At 56.9% G+C, this 15,612-nt stretch overlaps 1 protein-coding gene across 1 annotated transcript in view; it reads left to right on the top strand.

The window, feature by feature from the left end:
* Positions 1-3,612: 3,612 nt before the first annotated feature.
* TRIM62 (tripartite motif containing 62) overlaps positions 3,613-15,612 on the top strand; it is a 39,557-nt gene continuing 27,557 nt past the window's right edge. Inside the window, 2 exon segments of the mRNA XM_075328326.1 lie at positions 3,613-4,083; positions 4,086-4,363. Of these exon segments, the coding sequence (XP_075184441.1) occupies positions 3,957-4,083; positions 4,086-4,363 (405 nt within the window). The 5' untranslated portion in view covers positions 3,613-3,956.

Here is a 15,612-nt window from a genome sequence, read left to right as displayed (position 1 = left end):
TAATCCTCTCCTGTGTGGTACGGTCTGCTGAGCTGTGTATCTGAGCCTGTGGTATCACGCTGTCCTTTTAATCCTCCCCTCTGCACAGAACAGAGGATTGGGAGGACTGTACCACTGTGATGGGGGTGGAGGGTGAAGCTGGGGATGTGCCTGCAGTGTGTGTGTGCAGAGCGGCCAGGGTGGACTGTTCCATGGTGACGGGGACTAGGAAGATCTGCTAAACCGAGCAGAGGCCGCTGCGGGCACAGCGGAGCCTCCACCACCACCGGAAACAGCAGACCCTCCACCACCACCACCGGGCACAGCAGACCCTCCACCACCACCGGGCACAGCAGACCCTCCACCACCACCACCGGGCACAGCAGACCCTCCACCACCACCACCAGGCACAGCAGACCCTCCACCACCACCGGGCACAGCAGACCCTCCACCACCACCACCGGGCACAGCAGACCCTCCACCACCACCACCAGGCACAGCAGACCCTCCACCACCACCGGGCACAGCAGACCCTCCACCACCACCACCGGGCACAGCAGACCCTCCACCACTACCGGGCACAGCAGACCCTCCACCACCACCACCGGGCACAGCAGACCCTCCACCACCACCACCGGGCACAGCAGACCCTCCACCACCACCAGCACTGGGCACAGCAGAGCCTCCACCACCACCGGGAACAGCAGACCCTCCACCACCACCGGGCACAGCAGACCCTCCACCACCACCGGGCACAGCAGACCCTCCACCACCACCACCGGGCACAGCAGACCCTCCACCACCACCGGGCACAGCAGACCCTCCACCACCACCGGGCACAGCAGACCCTCCACCACCACCGGGCACAGCAGACCCTCCACCACCACCGGGCACAGCAGACCCTCCACCACCACCGGGCACAGCAGACCCTCCACCACCACTACCGGGCACAGCAGACCCTCCACCACCACCACCACCGGGCACAGCAGACCCTCCACCACCACTACCACCGGGCACAGCAGACCCTCCACCACCACCACCACCGGGCACAGCAGACCCTCCACCACCACCACCACCGGGAACAGCAGACCCTCCACCACCACCACCGGGCACAGCAGACCCTCCACCACCACCGGGCACAGCAGACCCTCCACCACCACCGGGCACAGCAGACCCTCCACCACCACCGGGCACAGCAGACCCTCCACCACCACTACCGGGCACAGCAGACCCTCCACCACCACCACCACCGGGCACAGCAGACCCTCCACCACCACTACCACCGGGCACAGCAGACCCTCCACCACCACCACCACCGGGCACAGCAGACCCTCCACCACCACTACCGGGCACAGCAGACCCTCCACCACCACCACCACCACCGGGCACAGCAGACCCTCCACCACCGGGCACAGCAGACCCTCCACCACCACCACCGGGCACAGCAGACCCTCCACCACCACCGGGCACAGCAGACCCTCCACCACCACCACCGGGCACAGCAGACCCTCCACCACCACCACCACCACCGGGCACAGCGGACCCTCCACCACCACCGGGCACAGCGAAGCCACCACCACCGGGCACAGCAGACCCTCCACCACCACCACTGGGCACAGCAGAGCCTCCACCACCACCGGGCACAGCGAAGCCTCCACCACCACCGGGCACAGCGAAGTCCCCACCACCACAACCAAGCACAGCGGAGCCACCACCACCGGGCACAGCGAAGTCTCCACCACCACCACCAGGCACAGCGAAGCCTCCACCACCACCACCGGGCACAGCGAAGCCTCCAACACCAGCGGGCACAGCGAAGCCTCCACCACCACCACCGGGCACAGCGAAGCCTCCACCACCACCACCGGGCACAGCGAAGCCTTCACCACCGGGCACAGCGAAGTCCCCACCACCACCACCGGGCACAGCGAAGCCTCCAACACCAGCGGGCACAGCGAAGCCTCCACCACCACCACCAGGCACAGCGAAGCCTCCACCACCACCGGGCACAGCGAAGCCTCCACCACCGGGCACAGCGAAGTCCCCACCACCACCACCGGGCACAGCGAAGCCTCCACCACCACCACCGGGCACAGCGAAGCCTCCAACACCAGCGGGCACAGCGAAGCCTCCACCACCACCACCGGGCACAGCGAAGCCTCCACCACCACCGGGCACAGCGAAGTCCCCACCACCACAACCAAGCACAGCGGAGCCACCACCACCGGGCACAGCGAAGTCTCCACCACCACCACCAGACACAGCGAAGCCTCCACCACCACCACCGGGCACAGCGAAGCCTCCAACACCAGCGGGCACAGCGAAGCCTCCACCACCACCACCGGGCACAGCGAAGCCTCCACGACCACCACCGGGCACAGCGAAGCCTCCACCACCACCGGGCACAGCGAAGCCTCCACGACCACCACCGGGCACAGCGAAGCCTCCACCACCACCGGGCACAGCGAAGTCCCCACCACCACCACCAAGCACAGCGAGCCTCCACCACCACCACCGGGCACAGCGAAGTTTCCACCACCACCACCAGGCACAGCGAAGCCTCCACCACCACCACCGGGCACAACGAAGCCTCCACCACCAGCGGGCACAGCGAAGCCTCCACCACCACCACCGGGCACAGCGAAGCCTCCACCACCGGGCACAGCGAAGCCTCCACCACCGGGCACAGCGGAGCCTCCACTACCACCAGCGGGCACAGCGAAGCCTCCACCACCGGGCACAGCGGAGCCTCCACCACCACCAGCGGGCACAGCGAAGCCTCCACCACCACCACCGGGCACAGCGAAGCCTCCACCACCGGGCACAGCGAAGGCTCCACCACCACCACCGGGCACAGCGAAGTCTCCACCACCACCACCGGGCACAGCGAAGCCTCCACCACCGGGCACAGCGAAGCCTCCACCACCACCAGGCACAGCGAAGTCTCCAGCACCACCACCGGGCACAGCGAAGCCTCCACCACCAGCGGGCACAGCGAAGCCTCCACCACCACCACCAGGCACAGCGAAGCCTCCACCACCACCGGGCACAGCGAAGTCTCCACCACCACCGGGCACAACGAAGCCTCCTCCACCACTGCTGGGCACAGTGAAGCCTCCACCACCACTGGGCACAGCGGAACCACCACCACCACCACTTGGCACAGCAGACCCTCCACAACCACCACTTGGCACAGCGGAGCCTCCACCACCACCACTTGGCACAGCGGAGCCTCCACCGCCACCACTTGGCCCAGCGGAGCCTCCACCGCCACCACTTGGCACAGCAGACCCTCCACAACCACCACTTGGCACAGCGGAGCCTCCACCGCCACCACTTGGCACAGCGGAGCCTCCACCGCCACCACTTGGCCCAGCGGAGCCTCCACCGCCACCACTTGGCACAGCAGACCCTCCACAACCACCACTTGGCACAGCGGAGCCTCCACCGCCACCACTTGGCACAGCAGACCCTCCACAACCACCACTTGGCACAGCGGAGCCTCCACTGCCACCACTTGGCACAGCAGAGCCTCCACCGCCACCACTTGGCACAGCGGAGCCTCCACCACCACCACTTGGCACAGCGGAGCCTCCACCGCCACCACTTGGCCCAGCGGAGCCTCCAACCACTTGGCCCAGCGGAGCCTCCACCGCCACCACTTGGCACAGCGGAGCCTCCACCGCCACCACTTGGCACAGCAGACCCTCCACAACCACCACTTGGCACAGCGGAGCCTCCACTGCCACCACTTGGCACAGCAGAGCCTCCACCGCCACCACTTGGCACAGCGGAGCCTCCACCACCACCACTTGGCACAGCGGAGCCTCCACCGCCACCACTTGGCCCAGCGGAGCCTCCACCGCCACCACTTGGCACAGCGGAGCCTCCACCGCCACCACTTGGCACAGCAGAGCCTCCACCGCCACCACTTGGCACAGCAGAGCCCCCCCCGCCGGTCCTCTGCCGCCCCCAGGATGGCGTGCTGCCTGAAGGACGAGCTGCTGTGCTCCATCTGCCTCAGCATCTACCAGGACCCCGTCAGCTTCGGCTGTGAACATTACTTCTGCCGTAAGTGCATCACTGAGCACTGGAGCCGGCACAAGCCGGGGGCCCGCTGGACTGCCCGGAGTGTCGCCGCACCTTCTCCGAGCCCACCCTGTCCCCCAGCCTGAAGCTGGCCAACATAGTGGAGCGCTACTCCGCCTTCCCCCTGGACGCCATCCTCAGCGCCCAACGGAGCTGCTTCCCCTGCAAGGACCACGACAAGGTGAAGCTCTTCTGCCTGACGGACCGCGCCGTGGTCTGCTTCTTCTGTGACGAGCCCTCCCTCCACGAGCAGCACCAGGTGACCAACGTGGACGAGGCCTTCGAGGAGCTGCAGGTGAGGGGCGCCCAGAATCAGGGCAGTGACTGCAGAATAGTGAGTGCAGCTCTGGAGGATAACACAGGATCAGTAATGTGTGTACACAGTGACTGCACCAGCAGAATAGTGAGTGCAGCTCTGGAGTATAATACAGGAGGTAACTCAGGATCAGTAATGTATGTACACAGTGACTGCACCAGCAGAATAGTGAGTGTAGCTCTGGAGTATAATACAGGAGGTAACTCAGGATCAGTAATGTATGTACACAGTGACTGCACCAGCAGAATAGTGAGTGCAGCTCTGGAGTATAATACAGGAGGTAACTCAGGATCAGTAATGTATGTACACAGTGACTGCACCAGCAGAATAGTGAGTGTAGCTCTGGAGTATAATACAGGAGGTAACTCAGGATCAGTAATGTGTGTACACAGTGACTGCACCAGCAGAATAGTGAGTGCAGCTCTGGAGTATAATACAGGAGGTAACTCAGGATCAGTAATGTATGTACACAGTGACTGCACCAGCAGAATAGTGAGTGTAGCTCTGGAGTATAATACAGGAGGTAACTCAGGATCAGTAATGTATGTACACAGTGACTGCACCAGCAGAATAGTGAGTGCAGCTCTGGAGGATAACACAGGATCAGTAATGTGTGTACACAGTGACTGCACCAGCAGAATAGTGAGTGCAGCTCTGGAGGATAACACAGGATCAGTAATGTGTGTACACAGTGACTGCACCAGCAGAATAGTGAGTACAGCTCTGGAGGATAACACAGGATCAGTAATGTGTGTACACAGTGACTGCACCAGCAGAATAGTGAGTGCAGCTCTGGAGGATAACACAGGATCAGTAATGTAATGTATGTACACAGTGCCTGCACCAGCAGAATAGTGAGTGCAGCTCTGGAGTATAATACAGGAGGTAACTCAGGATCAGTAATGTATGTACACAGTGACTGCACCAGCAGAATAGTGAGTGTAGCTCTGGAGTGATCAGTAATGTATGTACACAGTGACTGCACCAGCAGAATAGTGAGTGCAGCTCTGGAGGATAACACAGGATCAGTAATGTGTGTACACAGTGACTGCACCAGCAGAATAGTGAGTGCAGCTCTGGAGGATAACACAGGATCAGTAATGTGTGTACACAGTGACTGCACCAGCAGAATAGTGAGTACAGCTCTGGAGGATAACACAGGATCAGTAATGTGTGTACACAGTGACTGCACCAGCAGAATAGTGAGTGCAGCTCTGGAGGATAACACAGGATCAGTAATGTAATGTATGTACACAGTGCCTGCACCAGCAGAATAGTGAGTGCAGCTCTGGAGTATAATACTGGAGGTAACTCAGGATCAGTAATGTAAAGTATGTACACAGTGACTGCACCAGCAGAATAGTGAGTGCAGCTCTGGAGGATAATACAGGAGGTAACTCAGGATCAGTAATGTATGTACACAGTGACTGCACCAGCAGAATAGTGAGTGCAGCTCTGGAGTATAATACAGGAGGTAACTCAGGATCAGTAATGTATGTACACAGTGACTGCACCAGCAGAATAATGAGTGCAGCTCTGGAGTATAATACAGGAGGTAACTCAGGATCAGTAATGTATGTGCACAGTGACTGCACCAGCAGAATAGTGAGTGCAGCTCTGGGGTATAATACAGGAGGTAACTCAGGATCAGTAATGTATATACACAGTGACTGCACCAGCAGAATAGTGAGTGTAGCTCTGGAGTATAATACAGGAGGTAACTCAGGATCAGTAATGTAATGTATGTACACAGTGACTGCACCAGCAGAATAGTGAGTGCAGCTCTGGAGTATAATACAGGAGGTAACTCAGGATCAGTAATGTAATGTGTGTACACAGTGACTGCACCAGCAGAATAGTGAGTGCAGCTCTGGAGGATAACACAGGATCAGTAATGTGTGTACACAGTGACTGCACCAGCAGAATAGTGAGTACAGCTCTGGAGGATAACACAGGATCAGTAATGTGTGTACACAGTGACTGCACCAGCAGAATAGTGAGTACAGCTCTGGAGGATAACACAGGATCAGTAATGTGTGTACACAGTGACTGCACCAGCAGAATAGTGAGTGCAGCTCTGGAGGATAATACAGGAGGTAACACAGGATCAGTAGTGTAATGTATGTACACAGTGACTGCAGCAGCAGAATAGTGAGTGCAGCTCTGGAGTATAATACAGGAGGTAACTCAGGATCAGTAATGTAATGTATGTGCACAGTGACTGCACCAGCAGAATAGTGAGTGCAGCTCTGGAGTATAATACAGGAGGTAACTCAGGATCAGTAATGTAATGTATGTGCACAGTGACTGCACCAGCAGAATAGTGAGTGCAGCTCTGGAGTATAATACAGGAGGTAACTCAGGATCAGTAATGTAATGTATGTACACAGTGACTGCACCAGCAGAATAGTGAGTGCAGCTCTGGAGGATAATACAGGAGGTAACTCAGGATCAGTAATGTATGTACACAGTGACTGCACCAGCAGAATAGTGAGTGCACCTCTGGAGGATAATACAGGATCAGTAATGTAAAGTATGTACACAGTGACTGCACCAGCAGAATAGTGAGTGCAGCTCTGGAGTATAATACTGGAGGTAACTCAGGATCAGTAATGTAAAGTATGTACACAGTGACTGCACCAGCAGAATAGTGAGTGCAGCTCTGGAGGATAATACAGGAGGTAACTCAGCATCAGTAATGTATGTACACAGTGACTGCACCAGCAGAATAATGAGTGCAGCTCTGGAGTATAATACAGGAGGTAACTCAGGATCAGTAATGTATGTGCACAGTGACTGCACCAGCAGAATAGTGAGTGCAGCTCTGGGGTATAATACAGGAGGTAACTCAGGATCAGTAATGTATATACACAGTGACTGCACCAGCAGAATAGTGAGTGTAGCTCTGGAGTATAATACAGGAGGTAACTCAGGATCAGTAATGTAATGTATGTACACAGTGACTGCACCAGCAGAATAGTGAGTGCAGCTCTGGAGTATAATACAGGAGGTAACTCAGGATCAGTAATGTAATGTATGTACACAGTGACTGCACCAGCAGAATAGTGAGTGCAGCTCTGGAGGATAACACAGGATCAGTAATGTGTGTACACAGTGACTGCACCAGCAGAATAGTGAGTGCAGCTCTGGAGTATAATACAGGAGGTAACTCAGGATCAGTAATGTATGTACACAGTGACTGCATCAGCAGAATAGTGAGTGCAGCTCTGGAGGATAATACAGGATCAATAATGTGTGTACACAGTGACTGTACCAGCAGAATAGTGATTGCAGCTCTGGATGATAATACAGGAGGTAACTCAGGATCAGTAATGTAATGTATGTACACAGTGACTGCACCAGCAGAATAGTGAGTGCAGCTCTGGAGTATAATACAGGAGGTAACTCAGGATCAGTAATGTAATGTATGTACACAGTGACTGCACCAGCAGAATAGTGAGTGCAGCTCTGGAGTATAATACAGGAGGTAAGTCAGGATCAGTAATGTATGTACACAGTGACTGCACCAGCAGAATACTGAGTGCAGCTCTGGAGTATAATACAGGAGGAAACTCAGGATCAGTAATGTATGTACACAGTGACTGCACCAGCAGAATAGTGAGTGCAGCTCTGGAGTATAATACAGGAGGTAACTCAGGATCAGTAATGTAATGTATGTACACAGTGACTGCACCAGCAGAATAGTGAGTGCAGCTCTGGAGGATAATACAGGAGGTAACTCAGAATCAGTAATGTAATGTATGTACACAGTGACTGCACCAGCAGAATAGTGAGTGCAGCTCTGGAGTATAATACAGGAGGTAACTCAGGATCAGTAATGTAATGTATGTACACAGTGACTGCACCAGCAGAATAGTGAGTGCTGCTCTGGAGTATAATACAGGAGGTAACTCAGGATCAGTAATGTAATGTATGTACACAGTGACTGCACCAGCAGAATAGTGAGTGCAGCTCTGGAGTATAATACAGGAGGTAACTCAGAATCAGTAATGTAATGTATGTACACAGTGACTGCACCAGCAGAATAGTGAGTGCAGCTCTGGAGTATAATACAGGAGGTAACTCAGAATCAGTAATGTAATGTGTGTACACAGTGACTGCACCAGCAGAATAGTGAGTGCAGCTCTGGGGTATAATACAGGAGGTAACTCAGGATCAGTAATGTCTCTACACAGTGACTGCACCAGCAGAATAGTGAGTGCAGCTCTGGGGTATAATACAGGATGTAACTCAGGATCAGTAATGTATGTACACAGTGACTGCACCAGCAGAATAATGATTGCAGCTCTGGATGATAATACAGGAGGTAACTCAGGATCAGTAATGTAATGTATGTACACAGTGACTGCACCAGCAGAATAGTGAGTGCAGCTCTGGATGATAATACAGGAGGTAACTCAGGATCAGTAATGTAATGTGTGTACACAGTGACTGCACCAGCAGAATAGTGAGTGCAGCTCTGGAGATTAATACAGGATCAGTAATGTGTGTACACAGTGACTGCACCAGCAGAATAGTGAGTGCAGCTCTGGAGTATAATACAGGATCAGTAATGTGTGTACACAGTGACTGCACCAGCAGAATAGTGAGTGCAGCTCTGGATGATAATACAGGATCAGTAATGTATGTACACAGTGACTGCACCAGCAGAATAGTGAGTGCAGCTCTGTAGTATATAGATGATGTGCAGTTGGGTTATGAAGCGGTTGATTGTGTGTGCAGTGACTTTGCTCTTTCCCTCCCTGCGGTCCCGGTTGGTGCAGTCGCGGTCTTCTTCCCCCTGTGCTTTCTGTCCGGATTGTGGTAGGTGCAGTCCCTGTACTCAGTGTTGTGTGCACTGACCCCAGCTGCCTGACAATAACCTGTGACCCACACACACTGCACGGTCTCTGTATACAGGCTGTGGCCTCCGTCATCCGCTCCACGGTCTCTGTATACAGACTGTGGCCCCTATCATCCGCTCCACGGTCTCTGTATACAGGCTGTGGCCTCCGTCATCCGCTCCACGGTCTCTGTATACAGGCTGTGGCCTCCGTCATCCGCTCCACGGTCTCTGTATACAGGCTGTGGCCTCCATCATCCGCTCCACGGTCTCTGTATACAGGCTGTGGCCTCCATCATCCGCTCCACGGTCTCTGTATACAGGCTGTGGCCTCCGTCATCCCCTCCACGGTCTCTGTATACAGGCTGTGGCCTCCATCATCCGCTCCACGGTCTCTGTATACAGGCTGTGGCCTCCGTCATCCGCTCCACGGTCTCTGTATACAGGCTGTGGCCTCCATCCGCTCCACGGTCTCTGTATACAGGCTGTGGCCTCCGTCATCTGCTCCACGGTCTCTGTATACAGGCTGTGGCTCTGTCATCCCCTCCACGGTCTCTGTATACAGGCTGTGGCCCCTATCATCCGTTCCACGGTCTCTGTATACAGGCTGTGGTCTCCATCATCCGCTCCACGGTCTCTGTATACAGGCTGTGGCCTCCGTCATCCGCTCCACGGTCTCTGTATACAGGCTGTGGCCCCTATCATCCGCTCCACGGTCTCTGTATACAGGCTGTGGCCTCCGTCATCCGCTCCACGGTCTCTGTATACAGGCTGTGGCCTCCGTCATCCGCTCCACGGTCTCTGTATACAGGCTGTGGCCTCCATCATCCGCTCCACGGTCTCTGTATACAGGCTGTGGCCTCCATCATCCGCTCCACGGTCTCTGTATACAGGCTGTGGCCTCCGTCATCCCCTCCACGGTCTCTGTATACAGGCTGTGGCCTCCATCATCCGCTCCACGGTCTCTGTATACAGGCTGTGGCCTCCGTCATCCGCTCCACGGTCTCTGTATACAGGCTGTGGCCTCCATCCGCTCCACGGTCTCTGTATACAGGCTGTGGCCTCCGTCATCTGCTCCACGGTCTCTGTATACAGGCTGTGGCTCTGTCATCCCCTCCACGGTCTCTGTATACAGGCTGTGGCCCCTATCATCCGTTCCACGGTCTCTGTATACAGGCTGTGGTCTCCATCATCCGCTCCACGGTCTCTGTATACAGGCTGTGGCCTCCGTCATCCGCTCCACGGTCTCTGTATACAGGCTGTGGCCTCTGTCATCCTCTCCACGGTCTCTGTATACAGGCTGTGGCCTCAGTCATCTGCTCCACGGTCTCTGTATACAGGCTGTGGCCTCCGTCATCCGCTCCACGGTCTCTGTATACAGGCTGTGGCCTCCGTCATCCGCTCCACGGTCTCTGTATACAGGCTGTGGCCTCAGTCATCTGCTCCACGGTCTCTGTATACAGGCTGTGGCCTCCGTCATCCGCTCCACGGTCTCTGTATACAGGCTGTGGCCTCCATCATCCGCTCCACGGTCTCTGTATACAGGCTGTGGCCTCCGTCATCCCCTCCACGGTCTCTGTATACAGGCTGTGGCCTCCATCATCCGCTCCACGGTCTCTGTATACAGGCTGTGGCCTCCGTCATCCGCTCCACGGTCTCTGTATACAGGCTGTGGCCTCCATCCGCTCCACGGTCTCTGTATACAGGCTGTGGCCTCCGTCATCTGCTCCACGGTCTCTGTATACAGGCTGTGGCTCTGTCATCCCCTCCACGGTCTCTGTATACAGGCTGTGGCCCCTATCATCCGTTCCACGGTCTCTGTATACAGGCTGTGGTCTCCATCATCCGCTCCACGGTCTCTGTATACAGGCTGTGGCCTCCGTCATCCGCTCCACGGTCTCTGTATACAGGCTGTGGCCCCTATCATCCGCTCCACGGTCTCTGTATACAGGCTGTGGCCTCCGTCATCCGCTCCACGGTCTCTGTATACAGGCTGTGGCCTCCGTCATCCGCTCCACGGTCTCTGTATACAGGCTGTGGCCTCCATCATCCGCTCCACGGTCTCTGTATACAGGCTGTGGCCTCCATCATCCGCTCCACGGTCTCTGTATACAGGCTGTGGCCTCCGTCATCCCCTCCACGGTCTCTGTATACAGGCTGTGGCCTCCATCATCCGCTCCACGGTCTCTGTATACAGGCTGTGGCCTCCGTCATCCGCTCCACGGTCTCTGTATACAGGCTGTGGCCTCCATCCGCTCCACGGTCTCTGTATACAGGCTGTGGCCTCCGTCATCTGCTCCACGGTCTCTGTATACAGGCTGTGGCTCTGTCATCCCCTCCACGGTCTCTGTATACAGGCTGTGGCCCCTATCATCCGTTCCACGGTCTCTGTATACAGGCTGTGGTCTCCATCATCCGCTCCACGGTCTCTGTATACAGGCTGTGGCCTCCGTCATCCGCTCCACGGTCTCTGTATACAGGCTGTGGCCTCTGTCATCCTCTCCACGGTCTCTGTATACAGGCTGTGGCCTCAGTCATCTGCTCCACGGTCTCTGTATACAGGCTGTGGCCTCCGTCATCCGCTCCACGGTCTCTGTATACAGGCTGTGGCCTCCGTCATCCGCTCCACGGTCTCTGTATACAGGCTGTGGCCTCAGTCATCTGCTCCACGGTCTCTGTATACAGGCTGTGGCCTCCGTCATCCGCTCCACGGTCTCTGTATACAGGCTGTGGCCTCCGTCATCCGCTCCACGGTCTCTGTATACAGGCTGTGGCCTCCATCATCCGCTCCACGGTCTCTGTATACAGGCTGTGGCCTCCATCATCCGCTCCACGGTCTCTGTATACAGGCTGTGGCCTCCGTCATCCCCTCCACGGTCTCTGTATACAGGCTGTGGCCTCCATCATCCGCTCCACGGTCTCTGTATACAGGCTGTGGCCTCCGTCATCCGCTCCACGGTCTCTGTATACAGGCTGTGGCCTCCATCCGCTCCACGGTCTCTGTATACAGGCTGTGGCCTCCGTCATCTGCTCCACGGTCTCTGTATACAGGCTGTGGCTCTGTCATCCCCTCCACGGTCTCTGTATACAGGCTGTGGCCCCTATCATCCGTTCCACGGTCTCTGTATACAGGCTGTGGTCTCCATCATCCGCTCCACGGTCTCTGTATACAGGCTGTGGCCTCCGTCATCCGCTCCACGGTCTCTGTATACAGGCTGTGGCCTCTGTCATCCTCTCCACGGTCTCTGTATACAGGCTGTGGCCTCAGTCATCTGCTCCACGGTCTCTGTATACAGGCTGTGGCCTCCGTCATCCGCTCCACGGTCTCTGTATACAGGCTGTGGCCTCCGTCATCCGCTCCACGGTCTCTGTATACAGGCTGTGGCCTCAGTCATCTGCTCCACGGTCTCTGTATACAGGCTGTGGCCTCCGTCATCCGCTCCACGGTCTCTGTATACAGGCTGTGGCCTCCGTCATCCGCTCCACGGTTTCTGTATACAGGCTGTGGCCCCTATCATCCGCTCCACGGTCTCTGTATACAGGCTGTGGCCTCAGTCATCTGCTCCACGGTTTCTGTATACAGGCTGTGGCCCCTATCATCCGCTCCACGGTCTCTGTATACAGGCTGTGGCCTCCATCATCCGCTCCACGGTCTCTGTATACAGGCTGTGGCCTCCGTCATCCCCTCCACGGTCTCTGTATACAGGCTGTGGCCTCCGTCATCCCCTCCAGGGTCTCTGTATACAGGCTGTGGCCTCCGTCATCCCCTCCAGGGTCTCTGTATACAGGCTGTGGCCTCCGTCATCCCCTCCACGGTTTCTGTATACAGGCTGTGGCCTCCGTCATCCCCTCCACGGTCTCTGTATACAGGCTGTGGCCTCCGTCATCTGCTCCACGGTCTCTGTATACAGGCTGTGGCCTCCGTCATCTGCTCCACGGTCTCTGTATACAGGCTGTGGCCTCCGTCATCCCCTCCACGGTCTCTGTATACAGGCTGTGGCCTCAGTCATCCCCTCCACGGTCTCTGTATACAGGCTGTGGCCTCCGTCATCCCCTCCACGGTCTCTGTATACAGGCTGTGGCCTCTGTCATCCGCTCCACGGTCTCTGTATACAGGCTGTGGCCTCCATCATCCGCTCCACGGTCTCTGTATACAGGCTGTGGCCTCCGTCATCTGCTCCACGGTCTCTGTATACAGGCTGTGGCCTCTGTCATCCCCTCCACGGTCTCTGTATACAGGCTGTGGCCTCCGTCATCCCCTCCACGGTCTCTGTATACAGGCTATGGCCTCCGTCATCCGCTCCACAGTCTCTGTATACAGGCTGTGGCCTCCATCATCCGCTCCACGGTCTCTGTATACAAGCTGTGGCCTCCGTCATCCGCTCCACGGTCTCTGTATACAGGCTGTGGCCTCCGTCATCTGCTCCACGGTCTCTGTATACAGGCTGTGGCCTCCATCATCCGCTCCACGGTCTCTGTATACAGGCTGTGGCCTCCATCATCCCCTCCACGGTCTCTGTATACAGGCTGTGGCTCTGTCATCTGCTCCACGGTCTCTGTATACAGGCTGTGGCCTCCGTCATCCGCTCCACGGTCTCTGTATACAGGCTGTGGTGTCCATCATCCGCTCCACGGTCTCTGTATACAGGCTGTGGCGTCCATCATCCACTCCACGGTCTCTGTATACAGGCTGTGGCCTCCGTCATCTGCTCCACGGTCTCTGTATACAGCCTGTGGCTCTGTCATCCGCTCCACGGTCTCTGTATACAGGCTGTGGCCTCCGTCATCCGCTCCACGGTCTCTGTATACAGGCTGTGGCCTCTGTCATCCCCTCCACGGTCTCTGTATACAGGCTGTGGCCTCCGTCATCTGCTCCACGGTCTCTGTATACAGGATGTGGCCTCCGTCATCTGCTCCACGGTCTCTGTATACAGGCTGTGGCCCCTATCATCCGCTCCACGGTCTCTGTATACAGGTTGTGGCCTCCGTCATCCGCTCCACGGTCTCTGTATACAGGCTGTGGCCTCCGTCATCCCCTCCACGGTCTCTGTATACAGGCTGTGGCCTCCGTCATCTGCTCCACGGTCTCTGTATACAGGCTGTGGCCCCTATCATCCGCTCCACGGTCTCTGTATACAGGCTGTGGCCTCCGTCATCTGCTCCACGGTCTCTGTATACAGGCTGTGGCCTCCGTCATCTGCTCCACGGTCTCTGTATACAGGCTGTGGCCCCTATCATCCGCTCCACGGTCTCTGTATACAGGCTGTGGCCTCCGTCATCTGCTCCACGGTCTCTGTATACAGGCTGTGGCCCCTATCATCCGCTACACGGTCTCTGTATACAGGCTGTGCCCTCCGTCATCCGCTCCACGGTCTCTGTATACAGGCTGTGCCCTCCGTCATCCGCTCCACGGTCTCTGTATACAGGCTGTGGCCTCCGTCATCTGCTCCACGGTCTCTGTATACAGGCTGTGGCCTCAGTCATCTGCTCCACGGTCTCTGTATACAGGCTGTGGCCTCCGTCATCTGCTCCACGGTCTCTGTATACAGGCTGTGGCCTCCGTCATCTGCTCCACGGTCTCTGTATACAGGCTGTGGCCTCCGTCATCCGCTCCACGGTCTCTGTATACAGGCTGTGGCCTCCATCATCCGCTCCATGGTCTCTGTATACAGGCTGTGGCCTCTGTCATCCCCTCCACGGTCTCTGTATACAGGCTGTGGCCTCCGTCATCCGCTCCACGGTCTCTGTATACAGGCTGTGGCCTCCGTCATCTGCTCCACGGTCTCTGTATACAGGCTGTGGCCTCCGTCATCCGCTCCACGGTCTCTGTATACAGGCTGTGGCCTCCGTCATCTGCTCCACGGTCTCTGTATACAGGCTGTGGCCTCTGTCATCTGCTCCACGGTCTCTGTATACAGGCTGTGGCCTCCGTCATCCGCTCCACGGTCTCTGTATATAGGCTGTGGCCTCCGTCATCCGCTCCACGGTCTCTGTATACAGGCTGTGGCCTCCGTCATCCGCTCCACGGTCTCTGTATACAGGCTGTGGCCTCCGTCATCCCCTCCACGGTCTCTGTATACAGACTGTGGCCTCTGTCATCCCCTCCACGGTCTCTGTATACAGGCTGTGGCCTCTGTCATCCCCTCCACGGTCTCTGTATACAGGCTGTGGCCTCTGTCATCCGCTCCACGGTCTCTGTATACAGGCTGTGGCCTCCGTCATCCGCTCCACGGTCTCTGTATACAGGCTGTGGCCTCCGTCATCTGCTCCACGGTCTCTGTATACAGGCTGTGGCCTTTGTCATCCCCTCCACGGTCTCTGTATACAGGCTGTGGCCTCTGTCATCCCCTCCACGGTCTCTGTATACAGGCTGTGGCCTCCGTCA

This window comes from Anomaloglossus baeobatrachus, chromosome 11, assembly GCF_048569485.1.
Source record: "Anomaloglossus baeobatrachus isolate aAnoBae1 chromosome 11, aAnoBae1.hap1, whole genome shotgun sequence".
In the NCBI taxonomy this organism is placed as follows: Eukaryota; Metazoa; Chordata; class Amphibia; order Anura; family Aromobatidae; genus Anomaloglossus; species Anomaloglossus baeobatrachus.
Note: the sequence above shows the minus strand (reverse complement) of the source record. Positions and strands in the feature narration are given on the sequence as shown.